The following is a 22,581-nucleotide window of genomic DNA, read 5'->3' on the forward strand; positions in this document are numbered from 1 at the left end:
TTGACAAAAAGTTTCATTTTCACAAAAGAAAATAGTGTACTACTGCCGAAGATGTTAAAACACATAAAGCTTAGCATGGGATTTAACTTTCCAAAAATCTTTACATCGCTTTTTTGTCCTTTTTTTATAGCGCAAAAAAGCTATTACCCGTAGTTTTTTCTTCTTTATTTAAAATAAATTTTAAAGTAAACTAAGTAGCTTAACACTGGAAGATAGGAAGTTATTTTGGGTAGGGAGAGGGGTCGTAAAAATGAAACGGCCGGTAGTTTTAGAAATTTTCAGATGGGAATTATTGTAGAAAACTGGGGGTAAAAACTGTTGAAGTATTAATATCTCATGGGCAGGCTGAGAATCAAATCCTACCCCCTCTATGCTTACGGGCCTATGAAAGAAGTGCAAAACTCTAAAATGAAAATCAAACGTTGACAAATAATTTAATTTTTTGTAGTTAATTAGACGAACAGCAACAATCATAAGCTAAACACAATTCGTTTCAAAAGAACAGAAGAAAAGTCATCGAGACTGAATTAATTGAACTAAAAAAAGTAAAAAACAAGCTCTTTTATTTCTGATAACCTAGCTTCTTATATAAAAAGTACACAAAACACTAGTTTATATAGGAAATGGTTGGTTTTAACGTGATTTTATATTCTTTGACAACTGGCATGATATTTTTGTAGTATAAATCCTTTTTAAGCAATTTTTAGAAATATTTTGGTAAAAGCACTCAGAGTGAAATTTAATTTTTAGTGAATCAAATTGTTGTTGATTGTAAGGTGATGGATATAGACAAAACTAAAGGCAAACAACCATCTGTACTTGCGAATCAGTCCTTCAAAATAAAGAGCTTTGTGTTTTTCATAATGGCTGGGATTTTTTTGTCCCTATTATCTTCCATTATTATTTGCTCCTTCTAAAACTGACTCAACACTTTTATGAGCGTTCTTTGTTCAAGAAAATGTCACTAATAGCATTTTTAAAACAAGCTCGTCTGAATATCCTACTGTTTTACTGTTGGAATGTTGGAATCCATTCCAAAAAACGGATGTGCTTGTTTCACATGCAGTCTTAAATACGCAAAAGCTAGTTCAGGATTCACAAAAGGATATACTGGGATTGGTTGAACTGGCTTCGGTTGCTTCGCATTAAATGATGCCATAGTTGACAGCTCTAGCTTCAAACGAAAATGTGAAGGTACTTGGTCTTGGCCAATAAATTGCGTCCTTTTTATTTCTTCAGCTAAAAAAAAAAAAAAAAAACAGAAAATACATCTACATTTCTAATTTCAGCAACTTGAAATATATATATATATATATATATATATATATATATATATATATATATATATATATATATATATATATATATATATATATATATATATATATATATATATATATATAAATAAGTTGTCTGTCTGTCTGTCTGTCTGTCTGTCAGGTGACGTCATGTTTCTGTGTTGACTGACGTCGTCAAGTTAGTTGTCGTCATTTTTGCTACGACGGTGACGTCATTCAAGATATTTAAGACATATGTTCACGTAGAAATCTATTAATGTTTAAGTTTAAAATGACTGATGAACATACAATGGCAAAAGCCGATGAAGATGCTCAAAGAGTCTATGCCAAAAAACTTGCTGCTGATAGAGAAAGTCAGAAAAGAAAGCGTGCCGAGGAATCAAAAGAACAGCAAGGAAACAGGCTTGAGGCTGATAGAGAAAGAAAGAACAGAAAGCGTGCCGAGGAATCAAAAGAACAGCAAGGAAACAGGCTTGAGGCTGATAGAGAAAGAAAGAACAGAAAGCGTGCCGAGGAATCAAAAGAATAGCAAGGAAACAGGCTTGAGGCTGATAGAGAAAGAAAGAACAGAAAGCGTGCCGAGGAACTACCAGAGCAACGCGGAAGCAGACTTGCTGCTAAAAGAGAAAGTGAAAAAAGAAGGCGTGCCGAGGAATTACAAGAACAGCAAGAAATCAGGCTTGCTGCTGATAGAGAAAGTAAGAAAAGAAAGCGTGCCGAGGAATCACAAGAACAGCAAGAAATCAGGCTTGCTGCTGATAGAGAAAGTAAGAAAAGAAAGCGTGCCGAGGAATCAGAGCAACCTGAAAGTTATCGCCTGGCATTCAGGTACAACCCAGTCGATGATTATAGCTTGAGTAGATGTGTTCAAATCGGGACAATGTCTAAAATTTGTCCCTATTGCAAGGCCTTGAAATTCAATGGTGAAACAATGGGAATGTGTTGCGCCTCAGGAAAAGTTAAACTTCCTCTATTGGCTGCACCACCAGAGCCATTAAAGACTTTCCTTACTGGAACTACGTCAGAATCTAAGCGTTTTTTTGTCACAAATCAGAAAATACAACTCATGTTTCCAAATGACGTCGTTTGGAGCCCAAATCGAAAATCCAGATCAATTTATGTCTACTTTCAAAGTAAAAGGGCAAATTTATCATAGAGCAGGGTCCCTTCTACAATTCTCAGGGGAGAATCATAAATTTTTACAATTGTACTTCATCAGTGATAGAAATTCTGAATTGAATGCACGTTGCGAAATTTCTCCCAACGTTGAAAGGACAATCGTTTCCCAATTGCAACATCTTTTCCATGAAAATAATAATTTAGTGCGTCTGTTCAAAACAGCCATCGATTTGATGCCTACTGATACGCATAAAATTGTTATTTCCGCTGACAAAACGCCTTCTGGCCAACATGTGCGTAGATACAATGCTCCAACTATCGACGAAGTGGCAATCGTTATGGTCGGTGATCAGTTTTTACCTCGAGATATTATTCTTCATAAGCGAAACGCTCAGTTGTTAAGAATTGCTGAAACTCATCGATGCTACGATGCCCTACAATATCCTATCATTTTTTGGGATGGAGCCGACGGCTATCACTTTAATATTAAATTGATGAATCCAGCCACTAACAAAGGAATGAATAAGAAATGCAGTGTAATGTATTATTATTCCTATAGACTAATGATTTGGCAGGATGAAGAAAATTATATTTTAAAATGCCGTGAATTGTTTCACCAATTTGTCGTTGATGTGTATGCTAAAATTGAATCAGAACGTTTGCTATATATCCGCTTGAATCAGACCAAGCTCCGCTCTGAATAATACATTCATTTGCGAGATGTAGTTATAAATGACGGTAATACCACAAACGTTGGAAGATTAACAATTTTACCTTCGTCATATGCTGGCAGTCCCCGTCATATGCATGAATATGCTCAAGATGCTATTGCGTATGTTCGTCTCTATGGTCGTCCAGATTTATTTATTACATTTACATGTAATCAATCTTGGGACGAGATACTGCAGCTTTTACTTCAAGGACAATCGGCGGTTCATAGGCATGACATTACGGCCCGTGTCTTCCGGCAAAAGTTGAAATCACTGATAAACTACATAGTAAAACTTGAAGTGTTTGGGTCAGTGCGATGCTGGATGTACTCAGTGGAATGGCAAAAACGAGGTTTGCCACACGCACATATACTAATCTGGCTACATAAAAAAATTACTTCGAACGAAATTGATGATGTGATTTCCGCTGAAATACCTGATAAAAATGTCGATAAGGGGTTACATGATATTATTGTAAAAAATATGATACATGGACCTTGCGGTGCACTGAACGAAAATTCACTATGCATGGCCAAAGGAAGGTGCACAAAGCAATATCCTCGACTTTTAGTATCAAACACAATTACTGGCAATGATGGTTACCCACACTATAGAAGAAGATCTACTGAAGATGGCGGTAAAACAGCAATAATAAAGAAGCGTAACGGTACCACCATCGAAGTAGATAACCAGTGGGTTGTTCCATATTCCCCATTATTATCAAAAACATTTAATGCACACATAAACGTTGAATACTGTAACTCCGTAAAGGCAATCAAATACATATGTAAATATGTCAACAAAGGCAGTGACATGGCAGTTTTTGGCTTGCAGCCCGAAATCAAAGATTTCGACGAAATCGTACAATATCAGGCTGGAAGATACATAAGCAGTGAAGCTGTTTGGCGAATTCTTTAATTTCCGATACATGAACGTAGTCCTGCTGTTGTTCACTTAGCGGTACATTTACAGAATGGTCAACGTGTTTATTTCACGGAAACCAACGTGCAACAAAGAGTCCTGAATCCACCGGATACAAAATTAACAGCTTTTTTTTCGCTTTGCAAAAATGATTCTTTTGCAAAAAAAAATGCTGTATACTGAAGTGCCTTCGTATTACACGTGGAATACTAAAAATAAAGTATTTGAACGTCGAAAACAGGGTAAGTCAGTCGACGGCCAACCTACCATCTTCAAAGATACCACGATAGGAAGACTCTACACCGTTCACCCCAATCAACATGAATGCTTCTTTCTACGCCTGCTTTTGGTGAATGTACCCGGTCCGACATCCTTTGAGTATTTGAGAACTGTAAACGGTACTATACATGACACTTACCGTAGTGCATGCCAAGCTCTGAATTTATTGGAGAATGACCAACACTGGGATAACTGCATCAATGACGCGTGCGAAACGTCAACCCCAAGTCAAATTCGTGCATTGTTTGGCATCATTTTAACAACTTGCTCTCCATCAGCTCCTACAGAGTTATGGGAAAAATATAAGTCAAAAATGTCCGAAGATATACTCCATCGAAAACAGTTAGAGACATCAGATATGACTTTTGATTTTACATCAGAAATTTATAACTACACTTTAGTTATTATAGAAGATTTGTGCGTACGTATGGCAAACAAACCTCTTCAGGATTTGGGAATGCCTTCACCTAACCGTATCGCTGCTGTTTCGACATGTGTAGAATTGGATCGTGAACAGAGTTACAGTACAAGTGATCTATTGTCGTATGTACAAAATAACATTTCCAAGTTAACATCGGAACAAAAAGACATTTATGATACGATAATGCATTGTGTCGATAACAACGTTGGAGAAATTTTCTTTTTGGATGCGCCAGGAGGTACTGGTAAAACATTTGTGATAAAACTGATTCTGGCATCAATTCGATCAAAAAATGATATAGCGTTGGCAATTGCGTCGTCCGAAATAGCCGCAACATTGCTGCCTGGTGGAAGAACTGCTCATTCCGCTTTGAAATTGCCTCTGAATTTGCATTCTACAGAAACTCCCACGTGCAATATTTCCAAATCATCTGGGATGGGTAAAGTATTGCAGCAATGCAAACTTATTATTTGGGATGAGTGCACAATGGCACACAAAAAATCGCTCGAGGCTCTGGATCAATGCTTGAAAGATTTGAGAGGGAAGTCGAAACCCTTTGGCAGCACATTAATATTGCTTGCGGGAGTTTTCAGGCAAACATTACCTATAATACCTAGATCAACTCCTGCAGACGACATGAATGCTTGCCTGAAAAATTCTAATTTAAGGGCACACGTAAAAATATTAAAATTAACTACAAATATGCGTGTCCGATTGCAAAACGATGACTCTGGTCAAACATTTTCAGATCAATTGCTGGCAATTGGAAACGGAAAGCTCCCAGTAGACTCAATTTCAGGACGTATACAACTACCTGCTGCTTTCTATAATTTAGTGACGTCCAAAAATGAATTGATTGAAAAAGTATTTCCGAATATTCTAAAAAATTATAAAAATAATAAATGGCTAAGTGAAAGAGCGATTCTCGCACCCAAAAATATAGACGTCCACGAAATCAACAATATTGTTTTGACCAAGATTCGAGACCAGGCAGTCCTTTACAAGTCAGTCGACACAGTTTTGGAACCAAATGAAGCGGTTAATTATCCATCTGAATTTTTAAATTCCATAGATCTTTCAGGGTTTCCACCACACGTGCTACAACTAAAAATAGGCGTACCAATAATACTTTTAAGAAATATAAACCCACCAAAGCTTTGCAATGGCACTCGACTTGCCGTAAAAAAAAAACAATGGAAAACCTAATAGAGGCCACAATCTTGACAGGGCCTTTTGAGGGCGAGGCTGTTCTTATTCCTCGCATTCCCATGATTCCAACGGATCTGCCTTTTCAATTTAAAAGATTGCAATTCCCAATTCGATTAGCATTTGCAATCACCATTAACAAAGCTCAAGGTCAATCATTAGAAAAATGTGGTATAGATCTTAATACTGATTGTTTTTCCCATGGACAATTGTACGTTGCATGTTCGAGGGTCGGTAAACCTGACAATCTCTTTATATGCAGCGACAATTGGACAGCGAAGAATGTTGTATATTCGCAAGTTTTACGCAGTTAATTTGTATTGCATCTATCTATCTATCTATCTATATAAAAACGAGTTGTGTGTATGCATGTTTGTTTGTTTGTAAAAAGAGCGTTTGCATATGACGTCATTATTAGTACATACGGCTTTGTATATGCACAGACAATGGGAAAGCCAAGAATGTTGTATATTCGCAATTTTTACGTAGTTTGAAACACATATATAAATCTATCTATATTCACAGGTGGGACACAGGGACACTACTACAATGGCGCGTAACTAATATGGCGCGTAACGACTTACGCGCGCGGGGGGGCTTGGGGGGGGGGGGCGCGAAGCGTCCCACCAACTAGGTGTTGGGGTGGCGCGAAGCGCCACCCCAACAGCTAGTATATATATATATATATATATATATATATATATATATATATATATAGATATATATATAGATATGCTATCTTTATGAACAAGCAATAATTGTTTATTTATTTATTTATGTATGAGCTTTGTCTCCAAAACGGCTATAGATTTTTTTCAAACTTGTTTTTAAGTTTTTGCTTTCGTTTTTTACCGTTATATCTAAGACAAGCTTTTAATTTTTAGTTACTATTGGCCGTGGTGCGCTCCTTACTAGGTTGTAGCTATCGCTGCTGCCATGATTAAATTATAAGAAGAATGGTGCAAAGCTGTTTATTTTACAGCTTCAGTTACCTTACCATGTCATTTTCTTCACAAAAAAAAACATCTTAAGCAATTACTGAGATTAGTAAATACTTGGCTGAGTTATTCATTGTATTTATGTGGGAAATAAAATTAAAAAGGCTAAAATTACTTTGGGAATAATATTATGGAATAATTTTACCCCATTTTTTTGCAAAATTAACATGGCGTCCAATTCTACAATAAAGGCAAAACTCTTTAAAAAACTTGTTGATCAAATCTCCATAGAAACTAACCTTTAACAAGCTTTTTTGGGCTAGCATGCTTCCGACACTTCGCTCTTCGATTTTGGAACCAAACCTAAAGAAAAAAATCCCAGCTTAAGTCACAACTTAATCAGTTTAATATCATAGCTTACACACTTGCAGCTTAATCTCAGCGTAATATGATAACAATTATTTCGCTGCCTACCGTTTCCATTCAAGAGGCTAGCTTAATTGCTAACTTGCATATATTTTACAGTGGTAAATCACGTTGTAATTAGAGGACAGATTATATCCAATGTTTCAAAATAAAAAAAGTACAAGACAGGACGTAGCTTGTAGATGGATAGATGCCAGGACATTATGATAAAATTCAGTTTTCTGCCACATTATTCCTTGGCTATAAAGAAAAAATCGTGTTCTTAGATTACTAAAAAAAAGCTAACCCCGATTTAGAAGTAATCAAAATCAGGTTATACCCCTGAAAACAATGAAAAGTCGAAGGAAAATAAATCTAAATTAAAATGTAAATGCCAAACTGTGATACAAAATAAGAAAAGGGTAAATGATTAGGATTGATACCTAATGTAGGATAGTCCGACAAAGTCTTTCTGTAGCTTAATATCTGCTGCCTGGACGCCTAAGTTGGTTCCTCAGTAACAGTTTTGAAGCCTTCTGACCTTTCCAACTCACCAATTGTACCTGGTCACTTCAATTTCCTGAACTTGTAAACTTAAAACCCGAATAAGTAAATCCTGAGCTTCATGCACGGGTCTCTTTTCGTAGTAGACCCATTGGGCCCCAAATGTCTAAGTACACAGTGTATAAGGTTAATTTAAATTAAAATTATGTTTGTGTGGCTAGGAAATTTTGGATGGTAATTTGATGAAGTAATGTTTACCAATTAAAACCTATTATTACTTTATGTGATGTAACTTTATAGATGGAATTCAAAAACGCGAACTGAACGTTTTCATCAGTCATAGTTGGCATTTCCGTTATTTGGCATAATACTTTACTTACTTGTACTTGTAATTGTGGCGGTAATCAGGCGTTTCCACCTCGCCTGGCATCGATGATCTTGGAGACCTTCTTGGACCATGTTGTTCAAGCTTCGTCCAGCTTCTCTGCAAAAGCGAGCCACTGAGTTGACCCTCTGTGACCGAACTTTCTGAAACTCCCGATACGTTAAAGGTCTGACTTGGCCAGGTTCCACCAGTTCTTCCTCTGTCTTCTTGGAGTCTCTTTCAGGAGCTAATGGGCTCAACTAGAAGTATTTGGCGAGGCAGGTACTCTGGCGGTTTCCGTAATACATGGCCCAACCATTTCGAACGGCGTTCTTTAATAGTGAGCGTAATATCTCTGTGAATATTGCGCGTTCGACGTATATCCGTGTTGGAGATTCGGTCACGTAGCTGTACTCCGAGAATCAAGGCGTAGCTTACCAACCTTTGCCCATTCTCGCATCTGTGATCCTGTCCAAATTTTCCCAGGATTTGTCTTCTGGTCTGGTCAGATGGACCAACTCTTGCGTTGAAGTCTCCAGCAACAATCAGGTAATCACGTGCGGCTACAGAAGAAGACAATCGTTGCAGTTTGCCGTAGAAATCATCCTTGGTCGTTTCAGTAGCGTCACGCGTGGGGGCAAGGTAGAAATTATCGACACATTTGCGGGGTTTCCTTTTAGTCTGATTCTGGCAAGTCTACAGGAGACTGGTTCCCATTCTAGGAGAGCGTTTCTGGTTCGTTGGTTCATGATGAAACCAACTCCGTGGAGTCACGAATTATCCTCTACTCCGGTAAGAAAAAGTGGATCTGATGTAGCGTTTCAGGAGCCGTTATAACTATAGAGCCAGAACCGGAGATTCTGGTCTCGGATATGCAAAGTATGTCTATGTTGTACTATCTTTGAATATTTGTGCATAAGTATATTGACTTGCCTTCAAATTTTAGAGATATCTCAAATCAAACCATAAGTTTGATGGAGTAACAGATTTAATTATTTCGCTGATTCAGAAAATGAAGCACAAAAATAATCAATATCTAAATTATATGAAAACCTTAAGCTACATATCTGTAACAAAGGGAGAAAATTCCAGGCTGGAAAAGAATTTACTAAAATCTAATAAAATTATGTTTTTAGTTCAAGCTGACGTTGTCGTAACAGCTGGATTGACCGAAAAGTAACTTTGAATCTGCATCATTATCATCATTGGTAGTAGTATCAAATTACATTCAAAGGATGAAAGAGACAAGGTGACAATTGAAACTTTGAAGATTATGTACTTATAAGCCGAACGATATGTTAGTTACTTCCTAACCGTTCCCGGTCGATATCAACTTTATACAACCTCCGTGGTTAATTGAAGTTGTCACAGTTTACAACCTGAAATACACTCACAGTTTTATTCAAACTAAACAATAAAAGCCAACAGAAATGACGTAGAACATGGCGGATTAAAAAGTTGATCACTGATTTAGGGCACACAAAACCCTTCTTAAAGCCTAAAACGGTAATTAAAGTATAACAGCTTTGTGTCTTGCCACACTTGCTATTGTAACGCTACATTTGAAAATTTAGTGTTGACTAGTATGACTGAAAAGACTAGCAATATGCATCAAGGACAATGATAGTCCCACGAAGGGCTATTATATCGAAATATGTCCATGAAGATATACTTGCAATATATCTACAAACAATAAGCTAAAATTAAGATTACTTGAATACGTGTTTCACTTAGCTGAAGACGCACACTTAGCTCGCTTCTAGTGTGGCCATCTGGATAGTGAGTCTCTTCAAACAGTTTCTCCAATTCTCTTATTTGTTCAGGAGTGAAATTTGTCCGAATCCTTCGGTTATTGCGATTCTCCATCTCACCGTCATGCATGTCTCTACTCTTAGAACCTAAAAAATAAACATTATGTTTAGTCAGCTCGAAACTGACTTTAATTTATTGATAACCCTGTTTAATTTAGTTTTTTTACTATTCATGTGAATATTTTAATCCAACTTCTTTCAATTTTATTATTGTGCAAGGAAAGTAAATGTAATAAATGTAAAATATTACCGAAATTAAAGCTGTATATAATTGAAGACATTTTTTTTTCTATTAGAGCCTGGAAGTTTGTTGTTTTGCAGTTTTATGAAACAGAAGAAAAAAAATGTATTTTTAACCTTCACTTAAAGAAAGGTCGCACAAAAAGTAGGATATAAGGCTTAGGGAGTGTCAAAACAATGATGTTAATTTCCGCTTATTCCACTTTCACTTTAATAAAAAGTTGTATATTTTCTATAGCTCAAAATACCACCCTGCGTAATTTTGTGCGTAAAATGATATAATAAAACAGGGATCATGATTCTAAAATTGTACAACGCCAGTCTGAAAGTAGTGAAGCCTCTCTATCATAAATCAAACGTATCAATGAACGTTCGTGAATTGAATTTGATCCGTGGTTATTCATTATATTCTGTCAGTTGCCTGAATCCATTTAAACGTCTACAAATGCATTTAAAATCCATCCAGATCTGACAAAAACTGCATTATTTTGACTCATATCCAAATCTAATTCTCACAAATGTACGAAACTATTGCCGAGCCCAAAAGGCTAGCTTAACCAACCATAAATCATATTATTTAGTAGTTCGATAATTCTTGAAACTGACACTGACCAAATCGGACTGAGCGACTTCCTCAGAGATCTGAACATTTTTTAAAGAAGCTCTTGAATTGCTTGCTTCATGACTGATGGAAAAGAACTATCTTCGTCATAGAAAAAAGGGTACATTGTTTAGTCGACTGCCTGATGACAATCAGTCTTTCTGAGAACATTCCTGACTATTGGCTTAAATGCATCTATAGACTCGATAAGAGCTACAAATGTTCTCTGCCACACAACGGTAACGAATTCAAGCTCAATATGAATCTTTCACCCATCCAAAACACAAAAATAATATTAGAAGACAGCCACTAAAAAAGGTCAAATTTTATACTCATCAATGAGTATTTTCTTTAAACTGATTATCCCTAACTGATACTCTTGGAAGACAACACTCTTTTAAAGTCCAACTGAAAATCGTGCTGTAAAAAAAAAATTAAATTAAAAATTTTAATTTTAAGGAAAGAAATCAACCCCAAAGCCCCGTATACACCTTCTTGGATAGATTTCCCTTTAAATATAAATAAAGTAATTTTTATGTGAGATAAAAGAGCATTGCTTAAGCTGAAAAAGAATAGAAAGCATGCTAATAGCAACCAAAAGTGGAAAACACGTTATTCCAAATACCCTCTAGTGAGAAAATCCCTCAGTTGACACTGATTCAGAAATAATTACTATCATTCAGGTTCAATTGAACAATAAATTGTCCTTTTTTCTTTATTATTTTTTTGCCAGCGCTTCTAGATTGCTGTAGAATTTTAAAAATGATGATTAGAAATTGAAACAGAATTCTCCAAAAAAGAATATTTTCAAAGAAAAGTAAAGGACAAAATAAAACCAAAAACGTGCAGAAATAAGGTCAAACATTTGTAAAACCTTATTGATTATATTATAGTAAACCGAATACTGGCAGGATCAATACCAGATACTAGGGAATTTAGGAGTGCTGCTATTGATGTTAAAAGTAAAGATCACCATCTTGCAGTTTCTACGGTCGATTTAGAGCTAAAATTTCTTAAGAGTATCTATCTCCCAGAAAGTTAAGATGTTGGCAGACTTAGTGAAAAAACTTTATGTTTGATAAAGAGGAGATGGGGCTTGTACAAGATGCCTCTGAATGATAGATCATATGAAAACAAAAGTAATGTAAAGAAAGAGGAGAAAGCATTAAAATATGAAATAAGAAGGAGTGAAGTGGAGGCCATGGATAAAATTGCCAAGGATCTGGAAGATGCAGCTAGAGGACATAATAGTAAAATATCTTACTGGAATGTTAATAAATTGAGAGAGAGAGTAGTCAATCCAGACATGTTATGTAAAAGATTGGAATAGGTCCACAACTAATAATGAGGAAAGAGTTAAAGAGAGATGGGAGGAACATTTTGAGAATGTTATAAATCAAGATACAGGTGCAGAAAAAGATATAAAGGAAAATGTAAAAGTTTGTGATACCTTGGATGTGAAGGGAGATTTGTTTATGAAGAAGAATCATCGACAGTACTAAAAGGATTAAAAAATAATAAGGCTCCAGATGCTGATAGTGTGGTAAGTGAGTCTCTTAAATATGGTAGATCTGAGGTTAGAAATAAGTTACTGAAGATTATGACCGAACAGTACCGAACAATTTTAGGTAAACATTAACTAAATCAAAGAATGAGAAAGGTGATAAGGGTGAGTCTGAATATTATCGAGGCATTAGTCTGGTTTCTGTAGGTAGTAAATTACTCAGTAATAGCATAAGTATGTAGCATAAGTGGGAGACAGTAACAACGGCAATCAAAGGGATAAAATAACCTTGACTTGATGCCTATTTAATTGCACAAAATCTGTCTTGGACCAAACAATCAAATGGGGAGGAAAAACCCTCCTGGACTTAGATTATGTTGATGATTTAAACATGCTAGATGAAAGTGTGAGCAAAAGGAATTAAATTTTAGAGGTTTTGCAAATTCAATGTGCTAGAATAGGTATGAAAATTAATGTTAAGAAGACTAAGTCAAAAAGGCTAGGAATAAGTGAAGATGGAAATGTGATGTTAGGTAACGAAAATATTGATCAGGTCGGCAGCTTCACTTACCTTGGTAGCATTATTTGTAAAGATGTTGAGAAGTGCCTGAGTTATCAAACATCTTTGCTCCTCAGTTTAATAGATCATGAGCAAGTGTTCGATTCTGTTGACAGAAGATTTTTAGCAAAGGTCTTATCCTTGTTTGGTATACGAGACAAATACACTAAAATGATTAACTCTATGTACGAGCATAACACCGCTACGGTTAAGGTAAGAAATGAGGTTAGCAGCTGGTTTTGTAGTAAATTCGGAGTTGAGCAGGGTTGTATTCAATCCCAAATTATATGGATCATTTTGATGGACTTCATCTGAAGGCCCACATGAAAGGTAAAGGGAGGAGTAACTCTCCTGGACTTAGATTATATTGATGATTAAAACATGCTAGATGAAAGTGATCTAAACGAATGAAATTTTAGAGGTTTTGTGAACTCGGGGTGCCAAAATAGGTTTGGAATTAATGTTAAGAAGACTAAGTTACTAAGGCTAGGAATAAGTGAAGATGGAAATGTGACGTTGGGTAACGAAAAGATTATTCAGTTGGGCATCTTTACTTACCTAACTTGCATTATTAGTGAAGACGGAGGGAGTAGTGAAGATGTTAAGAGTAGAATATCAAAGGCTCAGTGTGTTTTTTCACAGTTACAAAAGTTTGGCAGAATAGGAAGATAAATATGCAAACTAAGAATAGAATATCGGAAGCTAAAATGATAACAGTGGTCGAATATGAACCTCAAGCATGGGCGCTCCAAAAAGCGGGTACAGATTTGCTAAATGTTATCCTGAGAAATTCCCTACAGATTGTTCTGGATACCTGGCTGACTGACCCTATTTTCAACAGTGGGCTGTAAAAAAAAACGTGGTTCAATCCTGCGTTCCAGGGCTATAGCGAAAAAAAGGTTGAGATTGTAAGGGCAAGCTTTGCAGATGAAAGATGACAGATTACCGAAGATGTTCCTTTTCGGCCAACCGTATAGGGCTGAAAGGAAATCAGGTTGTCTTCGTCTGGGGTGGGAGAATGTAATAAAGGAAGGTTTAAAGAAATGTAAACTTCATGAAAGACTGAAAAGAGAGAGTCTTTAAATAGATCGGGACGGAGGGTGACCGCGCGTAGCTGTATTGGTCTCAGGCGGATTGGTTGTTAGTAGCAGTGAGTTGTTAGTAGTATCTACAAAAAGTAAAATTTTGCATTTTTGCCCAGATACAATATGATTAAGCATCCTCTGGAAATATCTACTGTCCATTAAAACATCCTAGTGCCTTCTAAATATCCTGCCTTTTCCTTATTTATTTTTATGTCAGGCGTGATCCCATAGAACCGTTGGTCTTAAAATATTGGAAGAGGGCTCTTTCTAATGGAAATTTAGAGGTCTAGCACCATTTTTAAGTGACCAAAAGGATTGCGACACGAAAACATGGTTTGTCTGCCATTTTGAGGCTGCAAACTCGATTTTGCCCTAAAGAGGACCAAATTCCCATCGCTTAAAAATTTTGAGATCACCTAAGACTGAAAAACTGAACAGAAATATGATTGAAAATTTTTGAGATCTATTTAAAAGGATTGAAAAATATATATTGAGTTTCCCAGTTGCAGAGAAAATAATAACCAATGGCAGCACATTTGTTCCTGAAAAGTCATGCAGTCAATACAAAATAAATGGCTGATATACATATTTATCTTAAATCCTGATTTAACTCAGTTGATTCACTTGTTTGTTGTTTTATTTTTTTGTAGTTTTTTTGCTATCAAGTCTTCTGATGCATAATTGCACACCGGCTATTATGAAGAATGGGTGGTAGTCATTGTGTAGGTGAATGGGAGCAGGTGCCCAATAGGGGCATTTCTATGCACTAATTGTCTAACTCTCCATGAGCCTTAATATAAATATAGAAAAACACATCGCGGAGGGAGATATAAACATTGACCTCTCATCTTTCTCAAATTAGAATAAGCCTGAATGATGGTACGGCTGGGTAATGTCTCTCTTCTTATTGTTTCAAGATGTTTCTGACATTTATTTTAAATCTTCAATTAACTAAATTTACTTGCTACATATTTTTTATTAAAATTATATATGTATGTGTAAGTGAACATCAGCTATTATAAAATAAGGGCGATGGGTCAGTTTGTTGGCGGTAGGGAGGGTGCATGTAGCTCAAAGAATACATTCTAATACCCAAGACTGCAAATTTTCTTCAGATGGAAGAAAGGACTAACAGTAAAACTTAGAACAAACAAGAAATTATTCTTTGTGTTGGAGGGCTGTCCTCTCCTCAATTCCCCGTTTCTTACGCTAAAGCTTGACTTTGTGTTCTTTGTGTGACTTTGCATAATAGAAAAAACACTGAGGTTTTAGAAAAGGTAGAAGATGTGTTAACCAAATTTTCCCTCTAGGGTTAATAATTGAGAAGTGCTTGAGTTGTCAAACACCTTTAGTCCTCAATCTTATAGATTTTGAGCAAGCGTTCGATGCTGTTGACAGAATAGGTTTAGCAAAGGCTTTGTCCTTCTATGGTTTACCAAACAATTACATTAAAACGATTAATGCTATGCACAAGAAAAATACTGCTGCGCTTAAGGTAGGAAATAAGGTCAACAGCTGATTTTGTATTACACTAAACGAAAAAAAAACAAGTTCTTTTTAAAAGAAAGTAAGGAGCGACATTAAAACTTAAAACGAATAGAAATTACTCCGTATATGAAAGGGGCTTTTCCTCCTCAACGCTCCGCTGTTTACGCTAAAGTTTGACTCTTTTTCTTAACTCTACCTTTTAAAACAGTAAAAAACTTCAGTGTAAAGAGCCTTGTGTTGAGGAGGAAAGGCCCCTTTCATATACGGAGTAATTTCTGTTCGTTTTAATGTCGCTCCTCACTTTCATTTACAAAAACTTATTTTTTTTCGTTTAATTTCTGGAAGTTTTTGAATTAATGCATTTTTTTATCTTGACTCGCCGCGCATAAATAACTAAAACGAAATTTGCATATTATTTTTTTTTTTGGCTAAATGGCTTTCTCATAGTTTTAATCGGTAGATTCTGAGAAAAGGCAGCGAGTGAGGAGACCTAGTTGCCCTCCAGTTTTTTGATTACTTAAAAAGACAACTATAACTGTTAACTTTTTACGAACGTTTTCATAAGTAAAAAATATACGTAACTTACGAATTAACTTACGTAGCGAACTTCTAAATTCGTATGTTTTTACTGCGTATATGAGGGGGCTCACCCCTCGTCGATACCTCGCTCTTTACATTAAAGTTTAAATTTTGTCCCAATTCCTTAAAAATGACCCCTGAATCACTAAAGCCGTAGAATAAATGGTTGAAATCACTAAAAATACTTAGGGTAAAGAGCGAGGTATTACGAGGAGGTAAACCCCTCATATGCGTAATAGTTTCTATTCGTTTTAAGTTTTAATGCTGCTCCTCACTTTCAGTAGAAAGAACTTCTCATATTTATTTTTGCATTGTTTTTTTTAAATAATGCTAGAAAATCCTATGCCCTCTTCATTGAAAGTCTCTTCCCCTATGGAAAGATTCTCCCACGTAACCCCCCCTCAACTCCCCCCCCCCAAACCAATGAAATCCCCCTGAAAACGTCTGTACACATCCCAGTAACCATTACTATATGTAAACACAGGTCAAAGTTTGTAACTTGCAGCCCCTCCCACGGGAACTGTGGGGGAGTAAGTCGTCCCCAAAGACATAGTTATTAGGTTCTTCGACTATGGTTAATAAAATGGCTATCTCAGAATTTTGATCCGGTGACTTTGGGGAAAAAATGAGCGTGGGAGGGGGCTAGGTGCCCTCTAATTTTTTTGGTCACTAAAAAAGGGCATTAGAACTTTTAATTTCCGTTAGAATGAACCTTTCGCGACATTCTAGGACCACTGAGTCGATACGATCACCCCTGGGGGAAAAAAACAAACAAAAAAAAACAAATAAACACGCATCCGTGTTCTGGCAAAAAATGCGAAATTCCACATTGTTGTAGATAGCGTCTTGAAACTTCTACAAAAAGGTTCTCTGATACGCTGAATCTGATGGTGTGATTTTTGTTAAGATCGTATGACTTTTAGAGGGTATTTCCCCCTATTTTCTAAAATGACTTAAATTTTCTCAGGCTCGTAACTTTGGACGGGTAAGACTAATCTTGATGAAACATATATATTTAAAATCAGTATTAAAATACGATCCTCTTGATGTAATTATTGGCATCAAAATTCCATTTTTTAGAGTTTCGGTTACTATTGAGCCGGGTCGCTCCTTACTACAGTTCGTTACCACGAACTGTTTGATCAGCAGTTAAGCAGGTTTGTGTTCGATCACCCTTTATATGGATCATTTTCATGGACTTTGTCTTAAGGTGCTCATGAAAGGTAATGGGAGACCAAATAATCAAATAGAGAGGAAAAACTCTCCTGGACTTAGATTATGTTGATGATTTAAACATGCTAGATGAAAGTTTGAGCAAAACGACTTACAATAGAAGAAAAGTTTTGTATTAAATCAGGAGTTAAGCAGGGTTGCGGTCTTTCCCCCTTTAAATGGATCAATTTGATGGACTTCGTCTTAAGATGCTTATGAATGGTAATGGGAGACCACAAAATCAAATGGGGAGGAAAAACTCTCCTGGACTTAGATTATTTTGATGATTTAAACCTGCTAGATGGAAGTTTCAGCAAAACGAATGCAATTTTAAAGGTTTTACGAGTTTAGGGTGCTAGAATAAGCCTGGAAATTAAAGTTAAGGAAAGTAAGTCGCTTTGGCTAGGAATAAGTGAAGATAAAAGAATAGGAAGATAATTTTGCGAACTAAGAATAGAATAATGGAAGCTATAATGATGACAGTGGTCAAATATAGTGATCAAATGATAATGCTAAAGCATGGGCGCTCCAAAAAGTGAATGAAGATTTGCTAGATTTTTTCCCCAGAGAAATTGCCTACAGATTGTTCGGGATACCCGGCTGGCCGACAGTATTTCGAACAGTAGGCTGTGCGAAAAACTTGGTTCAATACTGCTTTCTAAGGCTATACAGGAAGAAAGTTTAAGATGGCCAGGGCATGTTTTGCGGATGAAGGAGGGCAAATTACTGAAGATTGTGCTTTTTGGCCAACCTTTTAGGGCTAAACACAGAACAAGTCGTCAAAGGAAATGGGAACTTCTTGGGAGGGTATAAAGAGGGGTGCTTTGAATTGATTGAGATAGAAGAGGAGTGTGCGTAGCTGTGTTGGCCTTAGTTGGCTTGGTGCTGCAGTGAGTTGTTAGTAGTATCTACGAAAAAGTGAAATTTTGTATTTTTGCCCAGATGCAATTTGACTTAACATCCTCTTGGAATATCTACTGCCTATTAAAAACATCCTACTACCCTGTAAAGATCCTAAACAACTCTTGTTTATTTTTCTCTCATGCGGGATCCTATCAAACCGATGGTCTTGGAATGTTGGAAGAGGGCTCAGTCGAAAACTCCAAAGTTCTAGCACCATTTTTAAAAGACCAAAGTGATTGTGCTACAAAAAAGTTGCATTTTCTGCTGCGAACTTTGATTTTGCCTTAAAGAGGACCAAATTGCTATCGTTTAAAATTTTGAGGTCACATAAGATTAAACAACTGAAGAGAAATAAGATTAAAAAATTCTGAGATCTATTTAAAAGGATTGAAAAATATTAATTGATCATCCAAGTTACAGAGGAAATAATAACCAATGGCAGCGCAATTGTCCCTGAAAAGTCGTGCAGTCAATACAGGATAAATGGCTGATATACATATTTATCTTAAATCCTGATTTAACTCAGTTTATTCACTTGTTTTTTTTTTTTGTTTTTTTTTTTGTTTTTTTTATTGCTATTTTGTCTTCTGATGTATAATTGCACACCAGCTATTACGAAGAAAGGGCGGTGGTTATTGTGTAGGTGAATAAGGGCAGGTGTCCAATAGGGGCATTTCTCTGCACGGTAATTATCTAACTCTCCATGAGCCTTAATATAAATATAGAAAAGAACATAGGGGAGGGAGAGGTAAGAATTAACCTCTCATCTTTCTCAATTTAGAATAAGCCTGAATGATGGTATTATAGGCTAATGTCTCCCTTCTTATTGAATAAAGATATTTCTGACATTTATTTTAAGCCTTCAATTAACTAAATTAACTTGCTACATATTTTATTAAAACCATATATAAGTATGTGTAAGTGAACATAAACTATTATGAAATAGGGTTGGTGGGTCAAATTGTTGGCGGCAGGGAGTGTGCATGTAGCTCAAAGAATAATAATTAAGGCCCAAAAATCCCAGCTCTCATTGAGCCTTCAGATAAAAATAGAATGAGCTTTGGGAAAAGAAGGGGAGCCTCTTTAAATTCCTGAGAATATTTTTGGTTTGGGTCTTTCTTGCTATTGCTAGAGCTTGGGGGAATAGTGGCTCTCCCATTGCGACGATTTTCTTATGTGCAATAAAATAATAAATTTACATTTCTACTGGCACAGAAGAGCAAAAGGCAAGGCAGAGCATTATCCCGCAGAAATTTTCATCCATATGCACAATAATCTCTCTGTCCACACAAAATTCTATAGTAAAAATATTGTCAAGGACTTCTTTAACAGAACTACTGTTCATTGAAAACTTATAGCCTACTGAATATTCAAATTTCGTTCAAAATTCTAATTACAATTGAACATTTTAATTTGTAGGCGGAAAAAATGAAAATTTGGGGCTATACTAATCAATTTTTTGATATATATATACAATTTAAAAGCAAGAACTCGGGGTCTTTATGAGCCGGCACCCTACATCATATCTTAATTGAGCCTGGGTATAACATAAACATTATCAGAAGTTAAATTGTAAACAAGTTTTCTTCAAATGGAAGAAAGTAGCAACAGTAAAACTTAAAACTAACGAGACATTATTATTTTTATAGGGGACTGTCCTCTCGTCAATTCCTCGCATTTTACGCTAAAGATTGACTTAGTGTTCCAGTTCTTAAAGAACGACTGCTGAAAGATAAGGGCCGTTCAATTAGAATCAGGGTCTTGTTTGAAGCGCAATTGTTTTAGCAAAAAAAATTCTATGGGTTGAGGAGGAAGTGGCCCCCTCATATGCGAAAAAATTCTATTCACTTTAAACTTTAATGCTGCTTCTTATTTTCAGTTGCAAAAACATTTAATAAATCAAACTTAAACAAACAAAACCAGTATCAATGAATATGAGGACCTAAAACGAGCAGAAAGGACAATGAAAACGAATAGAGTTTAGAAAAAGGAGTAGGGTTAATGCCGACAAAGCCTTCGAAAAGTCAAAGCGTTATTTGTGCTTTACTGAAATGAAAATTTTATAATGCTTCCTATATATAACGCTATAAATCCAAAATTACTGATATGTCCAGGAATAAACATCATCAATCAACCTTTTCTCATTAGTTACTTTTAGTAATATCGGTATATACTGCAATTTTCTTTCTCTTTTTGTTGTTCTTGCTGATATTTTGAGAAATAAAAACCATACTGTTAAAAATAAACATCATTTTCAATGAAATAGGAAAGAACATTCACGCCCTTTAGAGGTTTTGGAAGTAAGGAGAGGGGACAGGTTTCATCGCCCTTATTAGTAATGCTTGATTAGCGTTAACATAAAACTTGTGTTTTTGCAGATGTTATGTAAGTAAAAACACAATTTTGAAAATAAAAATATTTCATAATTATTCCTGCTCGTTTTCGATTCCACTTGATTGTCCACTGTAAATTCTGTTCTTTCTCATTTCTTCATTTACTGTGATATCTGTTCGTTTTTAGCATGATTTGCTATATGGTTTTATTTCTGCTCGTTATTTAGGTCTTTAATATTCTCTCAAAAAATTCCTTTTTGGATAGTTTTTTTTATTTTTTGTCTGTTCGGCTTTAGTTGGCATTGCCGTTTTAATGATTGGAAAAAAAAATGATTTTAAAGTTTCTCCCCTTTTCTGCCTAAGAATTAAGAAACAAGATTTAAGAATCAAGAAAACATATCTAAGAAGGATTTTCTCTTGTTCAAAGCCTAACAGTAATCAAAGCAACTGAAAGTACTTCAAAATAGCTTAAAGTCGACTTTCAGGCATAATTAATTTTAATTTGTTGGAGATTTTGTCTACAGAAACAACGATAAGATAAAAAGCGAAAGATAAAATTTTAAAAAGAAACGAATATTTGCACTTGCATAGTAATGAAAGCCGTAATAAATTATGGCCTAATACGAGACAAGAAAAATGTGGACAAATCAAAGAAAAATCAAGTAAAAACTCTAAATCAGGGTTGACCAATAATTTTCTGTTACTGTTTTCAAGTAGTTTTTAAACTAGGATTTCTTGCTCGGTTATGTCATATTTCGTAATCAATCCTAAGTTTGGTGTCCATGATGGAATACGTAGCAGATCTTTTGCTAAACGAAAGAAGATGGAACGTATATATTTCTTTTTAGTTTTAGTGGAAGTCTTCCAGTAAGGAATAGCACATAGAGTATGGGCAGTGTGACAGCATTGTAAATACCTGTGAGGTATAAAGATTGAAACGAAGTTTCAACCTTTGAAGGATAGGGGTCACTGAAGGATAGGATCAACTACTTTCTCAAGTGATGGTGTATGGAGGTTTGGAAGAGGGGGGAGGGGTCCCAGCTCTCTTAATAATAAGAAATGCATAAAACTGTATATACTGCACACATCAATTTGGATTGCATACGGACAAATGTTAGAACTTAATTTTCCATAGGTCTAACTAGATCCCTTTCTCATATCACTAAATGATTGTGTTCCCTTCCAAAAAATGAATTTTAGGGAAAAAACCTAAGTGATAGCATAAGTGATGGTTTATGGAGCTTTGGAAGGGGGGGGGGCAGTCCTAGCTCTCTTCAATACTAAGAAATGTATAAAGCTATATATACTGCACACATCAATTTGGATTGCATAGGGACAAATAATAGAGGCGTAATTTTCCATAGGTCTAATTAGATACCCTTCTCAAATCACCAAATGATTGTGTTCCCACCCAAAAAGGAATTTTAGGAAAAAAACTAAGTGATAGCATAAGTGGCGGTTTACGGAGCTTTGGAGGGGGGGGGGGGGTCCCAGCGCTCTTCAATGATAAGAAATACATAAGACTATACACTACACTCATGAATTTGAATTGCCTACGGAAAAATAATAGAGGCATAATTTTCCATAGGTCTAATTAGACTCCCTTCCCATATCCCCAAATCATTGTGTTCCTACCACAAAAGGGAGTTTGAGGAAAAAACCCTAATAATGATGATAGAAGTTTTGCAAATTATATGCAAACAACTGCAGACAAGAACTTCTTGTCGAGGCAGGCAAGACTTTTGGTACTATCTTCAAATGTTGTGACTGACGTGATGATGCTACTAGTATCAAAATAAAGATATCAAGTGGATACTATCCTGTGAATTTTTAATTATTGTGAATACATAGTAGAATTTGGAAAACACATTATGAGCTTTTACGATATTGTCCAGTTAATTTAGGTTACAGAAATTTTGAACTAAGGTTTTTTTACGATAAAGTGCAATTTTGAAAATGGATTGCAAAACCAGAGACAAATTTTATTTTAGAAAATCCTCCAACCCCTATAAATGTCTCCGTTGTCATGAAATATAACATACCAGAGAGATCCATGTACTTATTCCACTATGAATAAACGGAAAATGTCTCAAGACTGATA

At 35.8% G+C, this 22,581-nt stretch overlaps 1 protein-coding gene across 1 annotated transcript; it reads right to left on the reverse strand.

Moving 5' to 3' along the window:
• Positions 1 to 203: 203 nt before the first annotated feature.
• Positions 204 to 22,581, reverse strand: LOC136033374 (paired mesoderm homeobox protein 2-like). The gene is made up of 4 exons (XM_065714161.1): positions 22,523 to 22,581; positions 9,879 to 10,063; positions 7,192 to 7,255; positions 204 to 1,239 (listed from the first exon to the last, which is right to left on the reverse strand). Exons 1-4 carry the CDS (start codon positions 22,533 to 22,535, stop codon positions 1,001 to 1,003), a joined length of 501 nt encoding a protein of 166 aa, XP_065570233.1. The 5' UTR covers positions 22,536 to 22,581; the 3' UTR covers positions 204 to 1,000.

This window comes from Artemia franciscana, chromosome 11, assembly GCF_032884065.1.
Source record: "Artemia franciscana chromosome 11, ASM3288406v1, whole genome shotgun sequence".
Classification (NCBI taxonomy): domain Eukaryota; kingdom Metazoa; phylum Arthropoda; class Branchiopoda; order Anostraca; family Artemiidae; genus Artemia; species Artemia franciscana.

Coding starts and splice junctions, on each gene's coding strand:
- LOC136033374 (XM_065714161.1), bottom strand. Junction 7,256..9,878: donor TAAGTGAAACACGTATTCAA/GTAATCTTAATT, acceptor TTTTTTCTTTAG/GTTTGGTTCCAAAATCGAAG. Junction 1,240..7,191: donor CCCAAAAAAGCTTGTTAAAG/GTTAGTTTCTAT, acceptor TTTTTTTTTTAG/CTGAAGAAATAAAAAGGACG.